Below are 22146 nucleotides of genomic sequence, written 5' to 3'. Positions count from 1 at the left end.
TAAGAAAAGTTTACTTGGCTAAACCATCAAATTTGCCAACATTTTGCATGAATTATTGTGAGAATTTTTGCACCCACTAGCCTGGGGAAATAAGTCCAGCTTGTCTGGGTTTCAGGAAATAATAATGTTCAGACAGTCCTTGTAATATTGAATTAGCCTAAGAAGGTTTAGTTAAGAAACATTTGATCTGAAATCTCAAAAAGAACTCTAGTGAGATCTCATTTTTATTTAAAAATATTTTTAAGCTCTTACTGTGTTGAGACTCCTGACCCCCCAATCGAGTCGTCCCGATTGAACTGTGTAGCGTGAGAAATAGCAGTGGACGTTCATCGATGGTTTCATACACATTATCTCACTTAATTCTCACAACCATCTTCTGATGTGCATACGCTTAGCTCCACTTTTGACTAAGCCAAAGCTTAGAGAGATCATTACAATGCCCAAAGTCCACACTTGATACAAAGCAAGGCTACATCTATTGACGTCAGCTCAGTGCTCATAACCATCGTACCACACTGCCTCCCTTTACTCGGTGCTGCCTGTGTCCAAGGAACTTTTCTGATGCTCAAAACTTATCACTCCTGCGGGAGTGTGCGTTGGGGGGTAGGAGGCGTCGCGTTCATAGTCACGCTCACACGCGCTCAAGGCAACCAACTTTAGGGGAGACAGAGGGACAGAAGAAAGTAACTTGGAGACAGGAAGGGCAAGGTGAGCCCCTTTTGGCACCTTCGTGCGAGCCAAGGCTATTGCCTTCCCCCTCCCCACCTACTCGCGGGGCCTGCTAAGAGCTAGGGAGCTCCCGCAATATTGCTCCTTTGCCCTTTCTGGCTGACATGCACCAGCTGAGAAGTGGCGGATCCCGTCTCCTCAGACCCTCCTTTGGCTCTAGGTGAGACGTTTCCACCTCCGCCTAGGCCGTGGCGGGTCAAGACTCGCTCCTCCGCGGTCTAGCCTCTGCTCCCTGGAAGGAGCTCTGCCCCGCCTGCCCCCGCCCTGCACCCACGAAGACTCCAGCGTGCACCTCCATCCCGCGGTGCCCAGCTGTCTCCACTTGAATTTCCCTCTGCCACAGGAGTGGAGACTAGAGCTAAAGCTAAGCCGGAGGGACCGTCTAGGGTTGCAAAGCAAGGGCTCCAACCCGCCCCGCCTCTTCTCCCGTCCTCTAGGAAAGTCCGGGCGGACTCGGGGTTGACCTCACAAGCTTGTGCTGGCACCGTATTCACCGAGATACGAGCCTAATGCCGCACCATCTCTCCCGTTTCCCTTGCTTTTGAGAACCTTCAATAAGAACCAAATCTTCCCAGGAGGTGGCTGGGGATTGCAGAGGAATTGAAAGGGAGCGAGAAGAAAGCGCTTGGAGAGGATGGCGCTGGGCTGCCTAACACGTGGTTTCTGCGGGAGCCAATGGGAGTTGGTGGTCTCGTCCCTCGGCCCTGGTCACCAGGTGGCAGGGATGGCCCAGAGGAAGGCGCAGTCCCGGACGCTGGGCGTCTGCCCTGGACCTTCGGTCTGTGGTGCTAGCAGAGACGAGACGGAAAGCCCTGGGCGCTGCGCCTCGCGGGGGCCGGAGACACCCTGGCCTCTCTCCCTCCGCCTTCGGGATGCTGCAGAACCCTGTCACCTCCACCCCCTTCTCGGTCAAAGACATCTTGCGGCTGGAGCGCGAGCAGATTGGCCTTGAGGCCTTGCAACTCCAGGGAGCACGGAGGAGCCCGGAAAGCTCTCAGCACCTGCGACAGGTCCCAGAACCGCAAGGGTTGGTGGTTCACCACACTGGTAGGGGCGGCAGCGACAAAAGGAAGGACATGTCGGAGCCTCCTGGAGGATCCTGTGAGACGGTCACAGAGATGGTCACGGAAAGGATAGGGGAATCACGTGAGTACAAGCTCAGGTCTTGGCTCCCACGGAGAGATCATGGGGGCGGGGGTCATAACCCGTTGGCTCTTTGCGGGGCAGGCACACATCTTCTGTCTTCCCAGTTCCTAGGGCCTATCCTAATTTCCCCTTATTCGAAGAGTCTAAAAGACAGACTCAGACGCCTCTGCCACCCCCTCCAAACCCTCATTCTGCTTCACTTCCCTTAAGAAAAATAAGGTCCTGAATCTTAGAGCATCTCTATTTCCACAGCAGCCTGTCCTCATACGCCCACGAACACATCATCACACTCACAACCACAGTCCCAGGAACTATAGCTTCTCTTTCTCACAGCGAAACCCGCTACACTATCTTAGCTGTACTGGGTCACCGCCCGTCTTCCCTGCCACCCCTGAGCCTCTCTACCCTAACCCAAAGCGTAGCCATCAAAGCAGCAGGGCCCTTTGGGAGAGAAGACTCTGAGAGCTCTGGTGTCAGTCCCGGCTGGCCCTTTCTTGGGACTGGCTAAGTGGCCTGGCCATCCAGGTAAATCTTTTGACCGGCTCCTCGTCTCGAGAATGAGAGGTGGCGACCAGACCAGGTGGTGTCTGAGTCCCCGGGCGGGCCCTCCGCGTCTGGGAGCACAGTTAAGGGCAGCTCGGTTTTTGGCTGCTCTGGGTGGCGGCTCCGCGGAGTCTTGGCGCGGAACATTCAATCCAATGACACACTTCAGATCCCTGGAAAACGCCTGTGCGCTTTGGGGAAAAACTAAACGAGTTCTAAAGACATTCTGGGGATGAAAAAGCCATTCTTCCTTTCGCCCAACCTCTGCACCTGGGTTCGCAGCCTCCACGTGGTTCTGGGGACCCCCATGAGGCGCCTCGCTGGTCGTGTCTCCTTTACCAGGCGGTGCCACGGTCCCTCCATCAAGGCGTAAATTAAGGACGCTAGTTCGGAGTTATTCATCGATTTGCAAGCTGGTTATTCACCTATTCCAGAGACTGAGAATATTAATCTGTGCTGTATTCGCAAAGAAGCTGGTGAGTTATCTGCAGCGAACTCTAACCACTAAACTCGCTCTACATTGCTCAGTCAATTCGGCGTTCACTTCGGCCTTGGCGAGAAAGAGACTCGTTCCTCTGACCCCTGCTGTCCCCTCGCAGTCTAAGGCAGCGTGTCTCCTGCGGCTGCCATAGACACCGAGAAGGGCCGGAGCCGGACTCCGAGAACTAAGCCCAGGGAGCGGAAGCGATCCGGCGGGGAAAGGACCTTTCTGGTGGCATTGATGCGCCTCATCTGTCCTCAGCCGATGCACCTTGCTTTCTGAGACGCGGGGGGTGGAGGGTGGGGTTCTGGATTGTGAGCGGGAGAGCGCGGGGTGCTGGCACTGAAGGTCAGTCGTTACTTTTCTATTTGCTAAGAAAAAAAAAACCCTCGTCTCTATTTTTCCTCTTTGCGAAGAGAGATATCCTCAGTTTTTCTGAGCTCAGGCTTCTCTGAAGGAAGTTTTATTTCTTCAAACTTTAAATGCCAAGCAGCTCATCCTCCAGGAGACTTTGCCAGCGCGGGACTTAGAGTCGGGTTCCAACCCGCACCAACTCTAATTAGGCCTGTCCCGCTCGGCCTCGCCACTAACTTGCATCCCCGGCATGTTCCCGGTTTTCTCCTGGCGTGAGTTTCAACGACACTTCAGCGTTTCCTGTCTACTCGCCCTTGGGTGAAAACAGAGCTTCAGTGGAGACAGGATGCAGGTGGGAAGAAGGGCAGGAAGGTTGCATCTTGGCAGGCTCCGAGCACACCGTCAGCAGCCAGGGGCCTTCAACCCTGTTTTAACTGGTTGAGTCCAAGGCATCTGCCTGTGCGCGGCAAGGGAGCTACCCCAGGGGAGGAGGATGTCAGTGCGAAGCCAACGCACCCGCTTGCCACGGAGACGTCAAAGGAGAAAGAGGCAACTTTATAAAAAGCTAAATGTGGATCTTAACTTTGCATATCCCTCCAAGAGAACTTTACTTTCCAAGCCAAGAGTCAGGAGTCAGAAAATATTTTCTTATATTTTATTTTGTTAATTTGGATTACAGAGCCTCCCTTCCAAAAAATATGGGACCGGTCCCTGGTGCCTGTGTAGCACTTGATGACCAAGAAAGACAAGGGTGTGTGTCAAGGTGGATGAAGGTGGGAGTCGCTCGAGACTCCTCGCTTGGAGCCAAGCATCCCGCGATAGGCGCGGGATCACGATGGATGACCAGGCAGGCAGGCGCCTTCCTGCAAGCATGTCACCGAGGTGCCTGTTTCCCTTCTCTCCTTCTCCCTCTCAATTTTTTCCATCTCTCTCCCCTTCCCTCTCTTCTCTCTCTGTCCACCAAGGGCAAAGTCAGCCCCCACCTGTGATTCTCACAGCAAAAGCTCCCCCAATCTCGACCACACTTTGGAATTGAAATCGCAGCGAACCGCCTCCACGCCACCACCCATACACAGACACTCTAAGAAGAAAATAAAGCTTAGACTATCGATCGAGAATCTACCTTTTGGAAAATGGTCGTACAACGGGGACCGTAGAGTGCCACAATTTATTATGTTCCAGCAGGTACAAAAGCGACAGTTTGGGGGAAAGGAACCTTCTGACCGGCCTGGGGAAGAGCTCAGCAGAAGAGAGAAGGGGGCGCGAACTGGAGGCTATCCGGGGGAGGAGGGGTGTCTTGAAAATAGTGTAAGAATGGCTCAGGTGAGCCTTAGGCAGGGCCCTGACGGTGTTCCTTCCTGTGCTTTTAGAGCCTGGCCTCCTCGGCGGGACCCGGGGACCAGAACGCCGCGCTGGAAGCAGCGGCGACCGCACGCGCGGTGAGCGCGCGGAGCCGCCCAAAGAGCGGCAGCGGCGGAGGCCGCGCGTGCTCTTCTCGCAGGCGCAGGTGCTGGCGCTGGAGCGGCGCTTCAAGCAGCAGCGGTACCTGTCCGCGCCGGAGCGCGAGCACTTGGCCAGCGCGCTGCAGCTCACGTCTACTCAGGTCAAGATCTGGTTCCAGAACCGGCGCTACAAGTGCAAGAGACAGCGCCAGGACAAGTCCTTAGAACTGGCGAGCCACCCCCTGGCGCCGCGCCGGGTGGCGGTGCCGGTGCTGGTGCGGGACGGGAAGCCCTGCCTAGGCCCTGGCGCGCCAGCCTTCCCGGGTCCCTACGGCGTGGTCACAGGGCCCTATTCCTGTTACAGCGGCTACGCGGGAGCTCCCTACGGCGCCGGCTACGGCGGAGGCTACGGGAGCGCGCCTCCGGGCCCCGCGCCGCCCGCGCCCCTGGCCAGCGCGGGTTTCCGCGGGGGTGGCTCGAGCGCCAGCCCACCGGGCCATCTGCCCGCCTCGCTGCAGGGTGTCCGGGCCTGGTGAGGCGCCCTGGCTCGGACACACCCACCAAGCCCAGGGTCTCCTTCCCTGCTCCCTGCCAACCGGTCAGCGGTCAGGATGATAGGCCGCTGCAGTGGAAGGAAGTCTCCCTCGAGTGATCCCTGGGACTGAGAATTGCCCTCGACGAGCCTTCCAGCTAAAGATCCTGGGGACGTTCTTCCCCTGAGAGAAAGAACACGGCCAGCAGCCCACGAAGCAGCCCTGGGGGAGGAAAGCTGAGGGTGGCCAGCAGTTTTGGGTATCGAGACTGTACTGAGGCAGGTGACTTTGTAGGCCTTAAACCCAGGGCTGAGAGGCCCTTTAATTTATGTACAACAGCCTCGGGCATTGCGGGGTGACTCTGGTGCTTCGGGGGAAGCGCTCTAGAGGGCCTCGATCATCCAATTAAGGGCAACGGGTGAGGTGAAGAATGCGGAAGAGAGACGAGTGTGGGACAGCGGGTGAAGAGCTGAGAAGTGGAGGACCAGGGTTAGGAAGAGGGACGGTTATTGGATTTAATCCCGCCCGCGTCAAGGCTGCGCTCCTAGGAACTCCAGATTAATCCAGTGTGGTGCTCTTTTCTGGGGCTATAATCGCTCCCCAGGAAGTATCCTCTGGTTCTTCCCTCCTCGCATCAGTGCATTTTATCTGTTATTTACAGCTCAGCATCTTGAGGGAATATACGAAATATATTTGTGTGCGTTCGCATGTGTGTAGGCCATTAGAATTTATCCACCTCTCAGGTACCTCCGAACAACTGCAAATTAAAGTAAAAACAAAACTCAGAAGTTCTGAGTCCTCAGTACATACAGACTCCCTAGGGAGACACAACAGATCCAGCCCTGGAGGTAGGTTACCTGATTTCCTCTCTCCCCCTCCGTCTCCCTCTGTAGATTTTCTTTCAGATTATAATAGATTTCTAAGTTCTGAATCAGGGAAGGGGGCCTCCAATTGTCCATAAATCCTAACACGCTGAGAACAGAGGCTGAACTTAAGGGGAAACTATGACTCCCCGGACCCAGATACGTCGGAAGTCATACAAACCAAAGACTGAAAACAAACTCATTTTTATTAATGGGAACATGAGATTTGTCTTTAGCAAGCACTAGGAGGAAAATCAGGCTTGTTTTTTTGGGGGGGGTGGGGGAATGGGATAACATTTTTGGAAATGAAAACTCTGGTTCTTTGTTCTCTAGACCACTAACTTGCCAAAAATTGAATTCTATTATTTAATAACCTGCAATATTTAATTAAAATGCACCGGCAGTGCATTTTCTCATTTTTAAATGTGCCCTGGTTGTTTTTACTAATGTAGGAAACAGACTTCTTGGTCCTATGTAAACTATATCTGTTTTACATAGCTTATATCTCTTAAAGTTTGTATGTTTAAGCTTAAAATGTGAGTAATTATTCACATTTTTTCTTACTATCATTTCCTTACATTTTCTCTCCTTTTTGTTTTCATCCCCTTTCTCTTTTATTTCTCCATTTTGACTACTGTTAAAAATTACCCCCCAAGTGTCTTTCCATTATAGTTAATGTGCCTCTGGGATTTAAAAAAAAATGCAGTATGTATACTTTAAATTCAGAAATCTCAAAAAAAATATTCTGTGGTCAATTAAGCTAAGAAAATAACAGGGATTACAGCTTAAATTTCCATCATGAGAAAACAGTCTTTTTTGACTCCAGGAGGGTGTATTCCACATAAGAGGAAAAGTTGCCAGTGGACACTGGCCTTAGATTCATGATAGTTGAGTTTAAGTTCAATGCTGCCACTGAGTAAACCATCTGTCTGGCCCTTAGTTCTTGAGTGAGTTGTATTAAATTTTTCCAAGATCAGAGTCTAAAATACTGTATGTTAAATTTTAAAAATCCTTTGTCACTGTCCTTTGGGTAAGGTCCTTATGCTGGAAATATACATTGTCGTACTTGGCACAGAGTAGGAAATAAATATAGTCCCCTCACCCTCCTACCAGCCTCTAACATAGGACAGGACCTCGGAAGCAGTTACCAGACATGCGATGCACTGAACACGTTTTGTACCACATGGAAAAGCACGGGAGCCATGGTGTGCTCAAGGCTGTGAGTGAAGGGGAACAAGACTTAGACCATTAATCAGTAATTCAGTCATCACTGAACATTTCTGCTAGGGACACAGGAGAAAATAAGATTTGGTTGTCGCCCTTGAAGAATTTATTATCTGACTGGATACCAGAGGCTAACAGGAAAAAGGTATCTAAAAATACAAGGTGGTATATACTGTCTGTCAAGTAGGACAGACAATAAGCTCTCTAGAAATAAAACAACATCCAGTGGGAGCTGGAGTGCTTACAGAAGGTGCTTAGAGGATGTGGATTAAGCCTGGTGATTAGAGTGAAAATGGCTCTAGTTACTGGGAGAGGTTCTGGGAAAGGTCTAGGACTTAGGGATGGAGAAAAGTAAATGGGCATGTACTGAAGCCAGAATCATATTTTATAGCAGTCTGAGGTACCACTCGAGGCCAGCTTTTGAGAATTCATAAACTGTCTTCAGTTGGCCAAAGGAGGGGTGTGAGGCTGGAGGGAGTATCGATTTCATATACACCCAGGATCACTTTAGATGTTCCACTGATACGTGACATTTTCTGTTTCGCTCCCAGACACTGTAGCATCCACATTTGCTGGTCTAAACAAAACAAAACAAAACAAAACAAATAAACCTATAACAAAAGCTTGTCCATGTGTGCTCCATGTGGATTTTTCTTCAGAGGAGAGCATGCGAGTTTGAGATTCACAGGATGATTTCTTTCCAAAAGGAAAGAAAAGAGAAGGGAAACTCTCTTCTCCCGTCTCCCCGCTTTCTGCCTGTCAGGATCACTTTGACACGCATCCCTCTCCCCACGCTCATCAAGCCCACCTCCAGCTGCCCATCTTCCGTTCAGTAATCTCTCCTTTGCACTGAAAGCTGCCTTTTGTGTGTATGTGTGTCTCACCGACCGCAGCTTATCCGAGGCCTGGCTTTCACCAGGCAGCCGTTCTGTAAGCAATCAGCCTCTTATCTGCATCGTTCAGTCCCATCACTCCAGTCACCTCTTAATGTTCACAAGTTCCCCAAATGGGAAGTAATTGACCTCTAAACAAAACAAAAAAGCTCTCAGAGAGATAGCAGAGGTTCCTTTCCTGACTGTCCCAGGGCTAGGGGTCTCACCTAGGCCAGGTGGATAAGTCAATAAAAATGCAGACTTCTTGGCTCCCTGTCTTTCCTTTACCCGCCTCCCAGCCCCTTGAGCCAGCTTTATCCTGATACCATCTGCAAATCAGATGGAGCGAGAGTTGAACTAGGTTTCAGAGTTGCCAGAGATTTCTGGTATTTGTTTTTTGTAATTTTATCATTATGATAATGTAACTTTGGGGGACACACTGAAATCTTTTAAAATTTCATTTGAAGAGTGTTTCTAATCCTCAGAGTTTATACCAGCTCTTTCTTATATCAGCCCACTAACTTGCCCTTTTTCTTCGTCACAAAACAAGGGAATTCCCAGGGGTAAAAGCTCCCAGCCACACATGACACACCACCTTTGCATGAAGAGGCTTCTTCAGAGAGGGGGAAGGTGGTGGAGGAACACTGAGCTAAGAGCCGTTGGGCCTCATTCTAGTCCCGGTCTGACTAATGACACCACGTGACCTTTCTTGAGCAAGACTTGTAACTTCTCTGGGCTTCAGTTTCCTATTTATAAAATCAAGGCGGTAGCTCTCTAAGCTACTATTCTAATTTGGGGTGGCTCCCTGTTGATTTCAGATGCCATTATGTTGTTTAAATTGTAGGATGGATCGTATATCATCCAAAAGACTACCTAAAACATGTATGTGTGATTTAGAGAATGACTGTAAAGTGAACACGGCTATAACCTCCTCTCAAGGCAAGAAACAGGGAGTGCCAAATCCCCAGCAGCCCTTCGCCCATGTCCTTCTCAAAACGCAAACCCTTTCCTCCTTCCTTCCCTAAAGGAGAAACCTCAGAAGTCAGCTATTCTGACTTCTGAGAATAATTTGCAGGCTTCTCTTTGTGGATTTACCCCTATGAACACAGCCCTCAATGATATGGTTTAATTTTGCCTGACTGTGAATGTTACAAATAGAATCTTACTGTACTTCTTCTCTTGTGACTTGCTTCTTTTATTCAACTTGACACTTGTGAGATTTATCCATGTGGTTGTGTAGAGCTTTAGTTTGCTCATTTTTATTGCCACATTGTACCCCATTGAACGCACGTACCTCAGTGTATGTATTTACCGAAAATGCAGGTAGTTTCCAACTGTAACAAAGAAGGCTGCTAGCAGTACCTATCCCACTGGCACAGCTACATTCTCTGGCTGGAGTTTGTTCTGGCCTCTGTGAACTGATTTCCATAGCAGGGATTCATTCTTTGACAGATTTCTATTTATTAACAAATAGCCTTACACGTACACCCTTTTAACTAGTATATCATTTTATTGTGTGCTCACCACCTCCATTTGAGGCAGAGTATACTACTGTTTCCGTTCACAGAAAGAGTCCAAGGGCCAGAAAGTTAGTTAGATGGCCACGTTGTGAGTTAGTGACAGAACTGGGGCTACACCCTGGACCCTCTGCTCTCTGGCCCTGGGTTACTTCCACTGGACACTCAACAGAAAGTTCAAGTCCTGACACAAATCAGGTGACTACTGAGTGACACTGTTTTCTTTATTTCCTGAGAGAAAAATGTATAAGCGGAGTAGTTGTCTTTTGGAAGGCATCAGGAGGGGATAAGTAGGGAGCAAGATGCCAGAGAGGGTGGGAGGTGGATGGGAGAGATAGGACTTCACCTGAGGACACTTGTGGACAATATGTAAGACTCAGAATATGTAAGGACTCTGGCTTTCGCATACCCCTCGCCCATTCTTGTCAACATTTTTCTTTGTACTTGGAACCTCTGAAGACTCTGATTCGTGCTTTCAGACGGCCAACCCTTGAGAGCAGGGAGAATTCAGCCCTGAGCCATTTCTCCTCCCCCCACCGTGGGGAGAGAGCTTCATGGGAAGTCGCTCTGCTTCCTCCCTGATTCTGTTTAGGCTCCAGCAAGTCCCCTCACCCTCAACCTGAGAGAAGGATGTGGTCTTAGTGACACAGTCCAGATTCTACTCTAAGAAAAGCAAATATGCCCAATAGCCTGGCCACAAGCCTCAGAGCACTTTCTAACTGAGTCCCCGTGGGGCCATCCTATAAGCTGGTCTCAGTCAAATTTAATTCCTTCTCATCCATGCCTCAGTGACTCCTGCTCCCTCCTGTCACCACACAGCTTAATTGCCTGAAACCCTAGGGCCCCGGAAATTAGAATCCAAAGTTAGACTTGAGTGAGCCAAAGGTAAACCTTCCTTTGATGACTCCTGTCTCCAGTGCTACTGTGAGCCACCTGGTACCTCCCCTGGACGTTCCCCATGGGTCGGGTCCCCCGATACCTGCTCCTGGACCATCTTGGACTTCCCCATTATAATGCATTTATTCTCCATGCTGTCGTCCCTTCTAACCAACCAGCCTCATGTCTGTCTCAGACCCCAGTGTGTGTCTGACATGCCCTGTGCCTGTCAGGGATCAGGGGCTTAATACCATTTGTTGAATGATTAAATGAGTGAATGGTTGCCGTCTGGCTTCTTTGCATGGCCCCACGAAGTCTGCATTAAAAACCTCGGCTCCCCGCTGGCTCCTCGGTCATCAGAATCCTCTGGAAGAAAGTCCTCCTACGTGTGGGTAGGGATCTGGCTCCTGGCAGGGCTGATCTGAGCCCTGATAACAGAACCCTAAGAATTTCTGTCAGCCAGTGGTTATGGCCATGGTGAAAAAAAAAATCCTCTGTTTTATTCTTCCAGCCATTTTCCTGTAGGTTGACTTAACTTTAATTAGCAAGTATTAAGAAACATTGAACATTGTGGGGAATATAAGAGCAATATCACTTAAAAATATTTATGGATCAAGAAAGATATAAGGATGCAGAAGTCAGAGTCCTTGTATTCAAGGTTATAGAACCATGAGTAAGACAAGCAAAATATACTACGGGGAAAACTAGAAAAGGTACACTGTAAACATAAAAATCGCTCATCAGTTAATTGAACATCCACGCTATGGTTTCTACGCAGAAGATGCTTATAACGAACGGGAAGACATGTGACAGAGACTTCTAGCTATCATCCTATATTCATTCGCCCCTTTATTCTTTAGCAATATAACTCCAGAGTTTTAGTTAAGCACACAGCCCTCCAACTAAAGATTATATTTCCCAGACTCCTTTGCAGCTAGGGGAGACCAAGTAACTAAGTTCTGGCAAAAGAGATGTAAGCAGTACTGATGGGTGTGTAAGTTCCAGGACACAGACTTAAATGGTAAGGACCTTCCCTCTACTTCCCTTCTCTTCCTGCTATTGGCTGGAATACAGATGAAATGGTGGGAGCAATAGCAGCTATCTTAGACTATGACAGAGCAACAGGATGGAAGAAGCCTAGGTCTCCAGCACTATGAAATCACCTTATTAGCTTTGTTCTGCTTACATGTCAACTATTATATGAGAGAAAAATAAACATCTGCCTTGTCTAAGCCATTGTTATTTTAGCCTTCGTTGTGACAGCTGAATGTGTGTCTCAACTAACAGAGCACACAGGCAAATAATTAGAAGATCAGCTAATGCATGTATAATAGATGTTTAGAAGAGAAAACCAAGCCAACATAATCTGAGAAAACACCATCAAAGAGAAGGAGATTGAGACAAGCCCATTGCAAGGGTAAATCAATTTGGATGGGGGGAGGGGAAGACAGGGGAATCCACACAGAGGGATGTAAAGAGGAGTATGCAGCCCAAAGTGTATGGGAGCCAGGGACTCTGTGTGAGGTGACATTAAAGACAGCAGTCTGGCTGTGTCCACAGTCAGTGTTCTATTTGTCTGCCCTCTCCCCACCTGCTGTCACTTATTCTGAAGCCTTAACTACCATTCTATGCAAGTAACTCCCAAATCCCACACCTAGAGCTCCACGCAACCCTCCATCTTGAATTCCAGATCCAAATTGCCTGTTACCTCCTGGACATCTCTGTTTGAATATTCCCCAGACACCTTAAGCTAAAACGGAGCCCATCTCTCTCCACGTTGCTCCTGCCAAACCTCCTCCACTTTCCATATTCCCTCTCTTGTGCATACTGCTCCATCCTGCCTGTGACCCAGGCTGACACTCCACCGTCTTATTTCACGCTTTCCTCATCCCTACTTGTCCTATTTTAGGTACTCACGGCTACTAAGTTAAGTCATCATCCCATGCTTGCCTTCTAACGGGTCTCCCTATCTCCTCTCTCTTTGGCCCAGGCTATTTCTTATGTTTGGGCTCAAAAATATATACATATACATTGTATATTTCTTAATGGAAACACTTAAAACACAGCCTCCGTTCTTTAACTCAATACATGAGATTCTTCAGAATTTGACTCCATTACATTTTCAGCCTCATTTCCTGCTGGTTCCTCCACGTACCTTCTGCTACAGTCAGCCACCTACACTTGCTCTCCTAAGCAAGCTAGGCACGGCTCTCCTTCTGAGGCCCAGCTCAAAAGCCACCTCCCGTAGGAAGTCTTCCCTGAGCTACGGGGTCAGGGTCTCTGGTCAGGACGTTCTGGGCTCTCACATATTTCACATTTGGATTGTAGTTGGTTGTTTCTTTCATTGTTCCCTAATAAGAGCATGAGCCTCTTGATTGAAGAAATACATTTTCCCTGATTTTCTTTATCTTTATAAATTCTCTTTGAAGAATAACATATATAGAAAAAAGTGTATGAATAGTTGATGTATACCTCAAATTAATTTCACAGAGTGAGTTTCTCACGTAATCAGCACCCCAGTCATGAGATAGGATGTTAACACCCCACCACCAGCAGCTCTCTTGTATCCTCTTGCTGTCACCCACCCCTAAGGAAGCTACAAGCTTGACTTCTAACACCATAGATTAACTTAGCCCGTTTTTGAACTTGATCTAAATGGAATCATATGGTATGTGTCCTTTTGTCTGGTTTCCTTCACTCAACATGATGTCTGCGAGATGCATCCATGTAGTGGGTGGCTGCAGTTTGTTCACTCTTCTTGTTCGGTTTTCCGTGGGATTTCACAGGGGATTTGTCTAGTTGCTCTGGATGGGCGTTTGGGCTGTTTCCACTTTGAGGCTGTTATAATTAGTGCTTCCATGAACATTCTATTTTTTTAATGTTTATGAGAGTTTGTTTGAGCCCAAACCGAGACAATTACCATAAGCAGATCTCAAAGGCTCCTGCACGAACATTCTTGCACACGTCTTGTGGTGAACAAATGAGCACATTTCTGTTGAGTATTTTCAAAGCTGGAAATTCTGGGTTGTGAAGAGTGCACGTGGCCAGGTTTAGTAGATCCTACTATTTATCCAAAGTAGTTGTGTTAAGTTACAGTTCTCCTAGGGGCGTTTGAGAGCTCTGGGTCCCCCATCTTCTTACCGCCCCTTGTCAGTTTTCCTTCTACCTCTCCCTTCTCCCACTTCCTTGTCCAGAACACGACAACGCAGGCAGGTAAGGCGCGCTCCACGAATATTTACATCATTGTGCTGCTGAGTGGGACCTTGGAGGAGCAGTGCCTAGTCAGTGCACAGGGAAAAGTAACGACTGTTTATTAAGCTCACACTAAGTGCTCGGTACTTGACTTGCCTTACATCATTTAATCACCCTAAATACTTTCTAAATTCTAGAGTCCAACGAGTCCAACCAACTCCCAAACTAGGAAACAGAGGCTCAGAGTGATTAAGAAAGCTATCCCCAATCATCACCACGAAGGACAGAGGTAGAAGTTTAACCTCTAAAGTTCCTTTACTTTTCATTATATTCTGTTGCCGTTTCATATATAACACAGGCTGCTGCTCCTTGCTGTCATTTAACTATCTAAACACACAGCTATGTTTGCTCACGACCGAGCATCCAACGTGTGCTCTCTGACTGGCTTTGACATCTTTCTGATCCTAATATTTCAATCCCAACCTCAGAGAGAGTCATCAGAGGGGAAAGGTCTGGCCTAACGAGTACCTTCAGATGTTTGAAACGTAAGAGATCCCAGAGATTCCCATGGGGCCTGCTCTACACCCAGGGGCATCTACGTTCAGAATCAGTCCTTTAAACACATTAGACAGAAGTATTAGGTGTAACCCCAGAACATCTGGGTGGGAGATAACTGCACCAAGGGTCTAACCCGCAGACATTTCTTGCAGAATTGAAACTGCCCACCAGGGGACACCATTGCCTCCGGTTTCCCAGTGTGGGGGAAAAAGGGAATTCCCCAAATTCCTTGGGACTCCACCCAAAGCCTTTGCTTTTGGTTTTGAACAATGTTTCAGATTTGTTTTTCAGGTCAAGCCCTTTGCCTTCCTGTTTGGATATTGACATTAGGAGTGGACAGAAGGAGACAGTGAATCAATCAATAGATTAAGGCCTCGTAGACACCAGCCATTGGCCGTGGTTTCAGTGTGACAAATACTAACGATAATACTAGCGATGCTGGTGGATACAAGATGCACGGGATGCATTCCAGAGCACCAATGTCCTCCATAAACACTGTCTCATTTAATCACCATATTCGAAAGTATTATTCTCACACAGCCAAAGAAACGAGGGAAAATGAGAGCCCTACCCGAGGTCACACAGTTTGTAAGGGTCTGAATGTAAACCCACTGACCCTGTTTACAAATCCTCTGTCCTGGTTTGAACTTGTGCATCGAAACTATACTGTCGGGATGTAGGATACCAACTCTGAAGGGCTGGTAAAGCAAGCACTGCTAGTGAATTAGCCTGCCACGCTGCCCTCCCTCACATCACCTCTCCAGGCTCTCATTCAAACAGCCTCAAGGAAAAGTGATACGATCAGCTCCTTCACATTGAACTGTTCTGGACTCAGAGCAGAGGTTCGTGACTATTACTGAGTTGAGGACTGCTTTGAGAATCAATATAATTCCGTCTACTGGATTCAGGCTTAGTCCTGCCACGGACCAGCTCAGCGATGGAGGATGAGTTACTTCATCTCTCGTGGCTTCTCCTACATCTTGAGTGAAACAGAGTTAAACCAGTGGTTGTCTGTGACTCTCTGGGTTGTAAGTGACAGGAACCCAACTCACACCATCATGAGAGACCTACCTGGGGTCACACAGTTTGTAAGGGTCTGAATGTAAGGGTCTGGTTGTAAGTGACAGGAACCCAACTCACACTTTCAAAGCACTGTCTTGGCCCACCTAGCTGGAGGGCAGGAAGGCTGAAACCAAAGCTCATCATCCGGTGTCTCCCACCCACCTCTCAGCTCTGCTTCTCTCGGAGCAGTCAGCTTTACTATCTCAGGCTGGCTGAAACCACAACCAGCCACAGAGCCACTGGAAGCTCAGAATCATGTCCTTCCAGCTCCATAACCAGAGATGAAATGACATTCTCCTGGCTGCTCCAGGTTGCAAAGCTAAGTCATCTTCTCCTCAGTGTGTAATGAGCACCAGGCGACATGACTGAGATGCAAATGCTTTTGAAAAGTCAACCTCAGCTGCCAAATACCTCCTTCTTGAGGGCTCTACTGCCCCGGGCAGTTCACATGCTGGTAACCCTCACGTCAATATCTCAGCAGTTACTTACAAGAGTGGGACTTTCAGGGGAGAGGGGTGACGCAGCACAGTATGTTTACACCCTTTCTTTCTAGGCACAGCCACGGTGCAAGGAGGGTGCCCCCAGGTGTCAAACACCCCATAAATCTAAAGAAAGTGACCCAAACTGATCCCCCCAGGACAGGTATCACTTTGTATCATTTCATTCTGTCTCTGAAGGTTATATTATCATCTCTGAGGCAACAAATAGAAAACAGAGGCAATGAAGACATCCCCATAACAGAAGGCCCACCACCAACGTTGACTTCGTGTTGTGTGACCTCTCTTGATTTGGTCTCTTATCAGCATCCCAGTGGACTGTGGAGCTTGTAACCTGCCATCCTCTCATGGAATCTCATTAATCTTGGCCCTTTAATAGCAGCATCTCTTATCCTAGAGATGAAGGCATAAGGCGGCCCCTTGGGCTTTTGTACTATGCTACCTGATAGAGTAATAACCTCCTGGCCAAGGCTGGGATTCACCTGGAGGCCTGAGCCCGGGCTGTAAGCAATCGCAATTGAACAGTGATGCCGAAGGGCCATAAGAGGAAAAGAAAGACGTGACTCTGCCCAGGAAGATCAAAATTGTCAGAGGGTGATGTGCATCAACACCAGTCCGTAACCATCGGCCTCGGCATGCACGCACACTCACTGTCCCTGGGGCAGCGAGGGACACCCTAAAGCCATCTGCACCGGCATCTGAGTCCGTAGCAGTCTGCCCGCTGCCCAAGCCTTTGTTTTGACCTGACTTTCCTCTGCGTACAGGTGGTAGGCAGGGAGCACAGACACCAGGACCCACTTTGGTTCCACACCTTCCACAGAAGCCTCTGCTCTTAGGATGCCTGCTTCTCCTCCCCTTCAGCCACTCCCCTCACGTCAGCTCCCAAAGTGAAGTTAACAGAGTCCCAACCGGCAGGACAACTGTGTATCCAGAGGTAATCTGTCCAGAACTCACTCACCCAGCAATGCTACTGAGGCGGAAACTGACTTCATACAAATCCCTTCTTGCTCCTCCAGCATCCTCAGCTTCGAGGTTGGATGGTGGCACTGTTGACCTCATGGAAAGTGACATGACCAACTGGGGGGCAAGGGACAATGCTGGCTGGAGCTCTCCTTGGTCTGGACACTCACCCGAGTACTTCACATACATGACCCCATTTGATCTGCAGGACATTTCTTCACAGCAGCCAGATGTTGCCATTCTCTCTTACCAGAGGAGGTAACTTAGGCCTCTGGGGCAGAACTGGGGTTTTAAACTTGGCCTCTTGGAGCCCAAAGGCCGCCCTGTAGCCCCCACACGAGCTGTTCTTTAGCGACATCTCCTGCGAAGGCTCACCTTCTCTCACTGTCCTGGGGCAGCCTCAGAACTGGCCATCACTTCCACAAGCACTGTCTTTCTAAAACACACATTTGACTATATCATTTCTCTCTGCTCCAAATTCCCCACGGCCCCTGAGAGGCCTGTGTGTGGTGGTGGAGGCTGCGTCCCTTACCAGGCAGCCTCTCCTTTCTCCTCTCTGCCTACTCCGACCCTGTCCGTGTGTCTAGGCCAACACTGAGACAAATAGATGCTGGGTGTGTGTGGAGGGGAGAGGTCACCAGCTCCTTGCACTTGCTCAGTGGCTGCAGATTCGCCTTTATCTGTCATGTATTTGGTGTCCATGTAAAATTTCATCTGCAGCTCACATACTAATATGTAATTATATATTATAACGATATAACGATAATAGCATGATGAACAGCATCCAGCCCGTCCTCCTACTTGTACAGCTGAGAATTCCTACAGCACTCGCCTTCTGCTATTGCTGTAACACCCAGGGCATCTCACCCGCTGCAAGTTTAATCGTCTTTTCCTGGAGATGTCTGTCTACTCAACTAGAGTCTAAATTCCTCTTGGGCCAGGACCTGGTCTCACATTTGGTTATCTCCAGGGACTAACAATGTTAAGAAATGGTTATTTATTGTGACTATTTTCTGTTTAAGATATTTCCCTAAAGACATAAAACAACGCAGCTACAGCGAAAGCCCCACTCCGATCCTTCTCTCCTCACTCCTCTCCAAAGGGAACCGTTCCCCCAAGTTAGTCTGAGTCATTTCTCCGCATTTTTTTTTATTGCACGTAAATGCATCTTATGCTATGTAATCTACTGTTTCCTGAGTTTCGATGGGTCATCTCAGAGACACATAAGATGAAGGCTGCCTTTCCATGTGCATCTTATTTTCCAGTTGGACTTTAAGTTCATCGAGGGCAAACAGCATGTTCTCTAACTCCCATAAACATACATTCTTTTCCCAATTTATGTCACATGCTGACTCCAGAGACAATTTTTATTCCTGCCTCAAGGATGTGGTGTTGTCTTCTCTGTGGGGACCCCGGCCGGGAGTGACACCAGCAAAAAGCAGCATCTCTTGTTGATGACGGTTAAACGAGCCAGATTAGAGCCAGCCTTGTCACTTATTAGCTGGGTGGCTGAAGCGAAGTTTGGCAACTTCTCTGTGCCTCGGTTTCTTCTTCTGTAAATAGGGGGTACAACAGTAACTATTCTAGACTTTTTTTGTGTGAAGACTAATTGAGTTAATCTAAGAAAAATATTTAACCAGCACATTTAAGTGTCCAGTATTAGTTACTATTGTTTTTGTGAAAAGTCAAAGATTTCTGTATCACTAAAATTCACTAAAAGACCCATTTTTGTCTACGGTCATGCCACCCTGAACAAGTCCTATCCCTCCTGATCTCAGAAGCTAAGCAGGGTCAGGCCTGGTTGGTACTTGGATGGGAGACCACCTAGGAAGACCAGGTGCTGTAGGCGTAAACAAAATAAAAATAAAAAATAAGGGATCATAAGCTGACAAGGTCCTTGTAATCTGTGAGGTCAACCAAGGATTGTCTCGCCTAAAAAAATAAAATAAAATAAAAAGACCTATTTCATGAAATGCTAGCTCGCCCTAAAATGGCTGGATATTAAATGAGTCTACCTCTTCCCTCATCGCTGAGCCCTCCCTGGAGCGGATAAGTGTGTCTGTCCAGACCAGGTATCTCACCTGGCCTCTTTCTTCTTCTGTTCTGGGATTCTCCACCCCCGGCCACTCGGTGCTTTTTTTCCTGCTCAGAATGAGATGGCGCCCAATGGTTTCTGTCCCTGTGTAAGGGACACAGCCATCAGGAATGTGCTGGGCCCGCCATACCCGCTGGGCTGGCTTCCCAGGGGCCTTGAGCAGAGCTCGGCAGTGAGAGGCCAGGTCCCCACCGCCCAGCCTTGTCTCTCAGACCACCTGGTTCAGCCGGACTCCTCCTGCCACCCTGCTTCACCCCTGCCTTGCTTTCCCCACGCCTCCTCGAGCTGGGTTCCTCCTGTCCAGAGGTCTCCGGGGAAGAAGCAGTGTCCTCTTGATTGGACCCATCAGTTTTTCTACTTATCAATAGCTACCTGCTGGTTCTGACCAGAGGATACATGAACAGGTGTTTTTAAAAGGCCTTAACATGCCCGTTGATATGTCATAGAAATAAAACCCTGGCCATGGGATTTCAGCTGTGCCTGTAACATTTGATTTCTTTAAAAAAAATACATAAATTAAATTAAATTATAGTGATTACCTCTGTATTTTTAGATTGTTTTAAAACATTTTAAAATTTTTTTAAAATCATATGTTTTAGTAGATAGAAATAAAAAAGACTTACAAATTGAGGGACATGGGTAAAAGTTCTGGCTCGGTCACTAATGTGTAATTTTAGACAAGTCATTTAGATTCTCAGAGCCTCAGTTTCCCTACTTCTAAAATGGTTAAGGTCTCGTAACATCCAATTCTGTGAATTTTTAAATAGAAATGCTACAGCGCCTCCTGGTTCTGGCCATTTCCCTCTCTCTAGCATACCTGTCTCCATGCCTTCCAGATTATTCTCTACTTCCCCACCTTCTTCTCCCTGAGCCCCCTCAGAGGAGATGGGAACCTGGATAAACATATGAACGGGATGAAAGGCCTTGCTGGTGCCCAAAGCATGTCAGGCATCAGGGTGCTACAGGTGGCTTCGAAGGGTCTGCCCTTCCTTCCCCATGTGACCGGTGGCCATTTCCCTCACGAACTGTGAAAATGCCAGCATGGCCAGCATGGCCTCGCCTGCACTGACCCACACAGGGGCAGGACTTGCCTCAAGTCAAACACAAACGCTTGGCCTAGTGACTCACCCCTGCCCAAAGGTCTGCGGCTGTGTTGCCCCAAATAATTTTCAGGAACTTTCTGTCACAGAAGCCCTGATCGGTTGTTCTGAGAGAAAGCAGTTTTCATTGTGGGACAGCCTCTCTGGGTCCCCAGGCCCTATGTAGTCACAGGGGTCATAGGACCCTCTGGAGAGCCAAGCAGAGTCTTGGCCTCAGCCCTTCACTGACAAGGCCGTGCACCCACCCCATCCCCGGACACTGGCCCTGCTGCCTTTCCAGATGATCACCTGCCCTGGATATCATCATTTTGGGGCACCGTTTATGGCAGCCTGCTCAGTTTTATGGGGAATGCTGAGAGCTGGAAGGAGTGGGAGAGAGTAGATCTCACATTGCTTCTGGCAGCCGAGTGATGTGGGAAGGTCAGAGCCTCCTTTGCTAGACAAACAGCCCCCAGCTTGTCTCCCCGGGAGGCCTCTGTTAAGCTGTTGAGCAGACCAGGCATGGAGGGCCCATGGCCACCCAGTCAGTCCTGCAGCCTTGGGCTCTCCCGAAACAGGCAGCCATGGAGGGGCGGAGGGGAGGTGACCGGGGTCACCACTGGCAAAATATTCTTGGGTTCCTATTGCCCCATAAATCTTCCCCAATGGCTTTTCTTGGGCGATAAGCACTGAAGAAGAGCATATGAGGTTGAGTTATTATCTGTTAGCCTCGTTTCCAAAAGCCTCATCCCCTCTGCTATACAGAGAGGCCCATAGGGACAACTGGCTTAACCATCTGAAAGGTTGGAGGAGCAGATCTTTTTAAAGGTCCTCGAGATTGAGGGAGAGAGGCCTTTTGGCAGGCATGGGACTTGAAACGTGAATGGTTTCAAAGTGAGATAAGGGCACAGGCACGTATGAGGTTTGGAGTCCCTCAAAGAAAAAATGGAATACATCACCTAGGTCTATAGTGGCCCCCACCCCTCCTCATGGTATTCTCCGTTCTCCTTCACAGAGCTGCTCAGAACCCACGAATCTTTGCTACTCAATGGGTAGGGTGTCCTTGGACCAGCAGCAATGGCATCTCCTGGGAACTTGTTGGAAATCAGACTCTTAGGGCCCACGCAGACCTGCTGAAGCAGACACTGCATTTCAACATGATACCTAGATAATTCGTGTGCACCTCCAAGTCTGAGGAGCACTGGTCTAGCCACACAGGGTGTTAACCCCACCCTCACCACCCCCCAGACTAGTTTTCCTGGGCTCTGGCGTGGGCCCTCACCCTCCTTGCTCATGCCACATCTCTCATATCCTGTGGCTCTGCACTCTGCCAGCCACCAGTTGGAAAATAAAAGTCTGACTTGTTCATGCCATTGTGTAACCGAGGGTAATTTAATGCGTCACCAAACTCACCGAGCATTTTCACATTAACACATGACAATAATATTAACCCAAATGCCACACAGGAAAATGTAAGTGATGTTAGTGAGAAGCCGAGGCCTTTGAACTACTCTGGGGGAGGTGCCTGCGGTCCAGGCTGACCTTGCGGAGGGTGGTTTAATAATTCATCCCTCTGTGCCTCTTTTTGATGGATTGGCTTCTCATGCTCCCATGGGAGAGGAGAGAGGCAAGAAAAAAGGAAGGCCGAGCAAGGGACCCTGTAAGAGGCTGTGGAAGACAGCTACAACCCGAGGCCAGGTGTCTACTACCTCCTGGCTGTGTGCCCAGGGCGTGGCCTGGTGGGGAACACACTGGCTTTGGAGCCAGGACAGCCTGGGCCAGCTGTGAGAACCTGAACATGTTACCTTCAGACTCTGAGCGTCTGTCTCCTTATTTGTAAAAAAATGATCCATAGTGGGTCGTAATACAGACTGATGTCTATACTGAACCAGTCCAGAGTCCACATTCAATGTATGTCCATTTTTTTCTCTCCTTTCCTGCCATGGGGCAGGAAAAGGAAATGCTGAGACACAGCCCTGACCTTACCTAAGGCTAACGACAAAACTGGTACACATAAAATGATTACACGCTCTAAGGCAATATAGGATTAAATGCCCGAAGGAGCAGCAGAGGCATCAGTGGAGGCTGGGGAGGTCGACCGAGTCTTTGGGTGGAAATTGAAC

The 22146-nt window shown here is 48.7% G+C and overlaps 1 protein-coding gene and 1 pseudogene across 1 annotated transcript; both read left to right on the top strand.

Moving 5' to 3' along the window:
* Positions 1–1601: 1601 nt before the first annotated feature.
* On the top strand, positions 1602–5231 carry NKX2-6 (NK2 homeobox 6). The gene is made up of 2 exons (XM_039867638.1): positions 1602–1875; positions 4624–5231. Exons 1-2 carry the CDS (start codon positions 1602–1604, stop codon positions 5229–5231), a joined length of 882 nt encoding a protein of 293 aa, XP_039723572.1.
* Positions 5232–18579: 13348 nt separating this feature from the next.
* Positions 18580–18698, top strand: LOC120606691 (uncharacterized; annotated as a pseudogene).
* The last annotated feature ends 3448 nt before the right edge of the window (positions 18699–22146 follow it).

Source organism: Pteropus medius, unplaced genomic scaffold (assembly GCF_902729225.1).
Source record: "Pteropus medius unplaced genomic scaffold, Ma_sr-lr_union100, whole genome shotgun sequence".
In the NCBI taxonomy this organism is placed as follows: domain Eukaryota; kingdom Metazoa; phylum Chordata; class Mammalia; order Chiroptera; family Pteropodidae; genus Pteropus; species Pteropus medius.
Note: the sequence above shows the minus strand (reverse complement) of the source record. Positions and strands in the feature narration are given on the sequence as shown.

What these genes read in the sequence shown, in the direction of transcription:
- NKX2-6 (XM_039867638.1), top strand. Translation starts at nt 1,602, where the DNA reads ATGCTGCAGAACCCTGTCACCTCCACCCCCTTCTCGGTCAAAGACATC. An exon ending in GGAAAGGATAGGGGAATCAC is followed by an intron (nt 1,876 to 4,623) that starts GTGAGTACAAGC and finishes CTGTGCTTTTAG; the next exon opens with AGCCTGGCCTCCTCGGCGGG.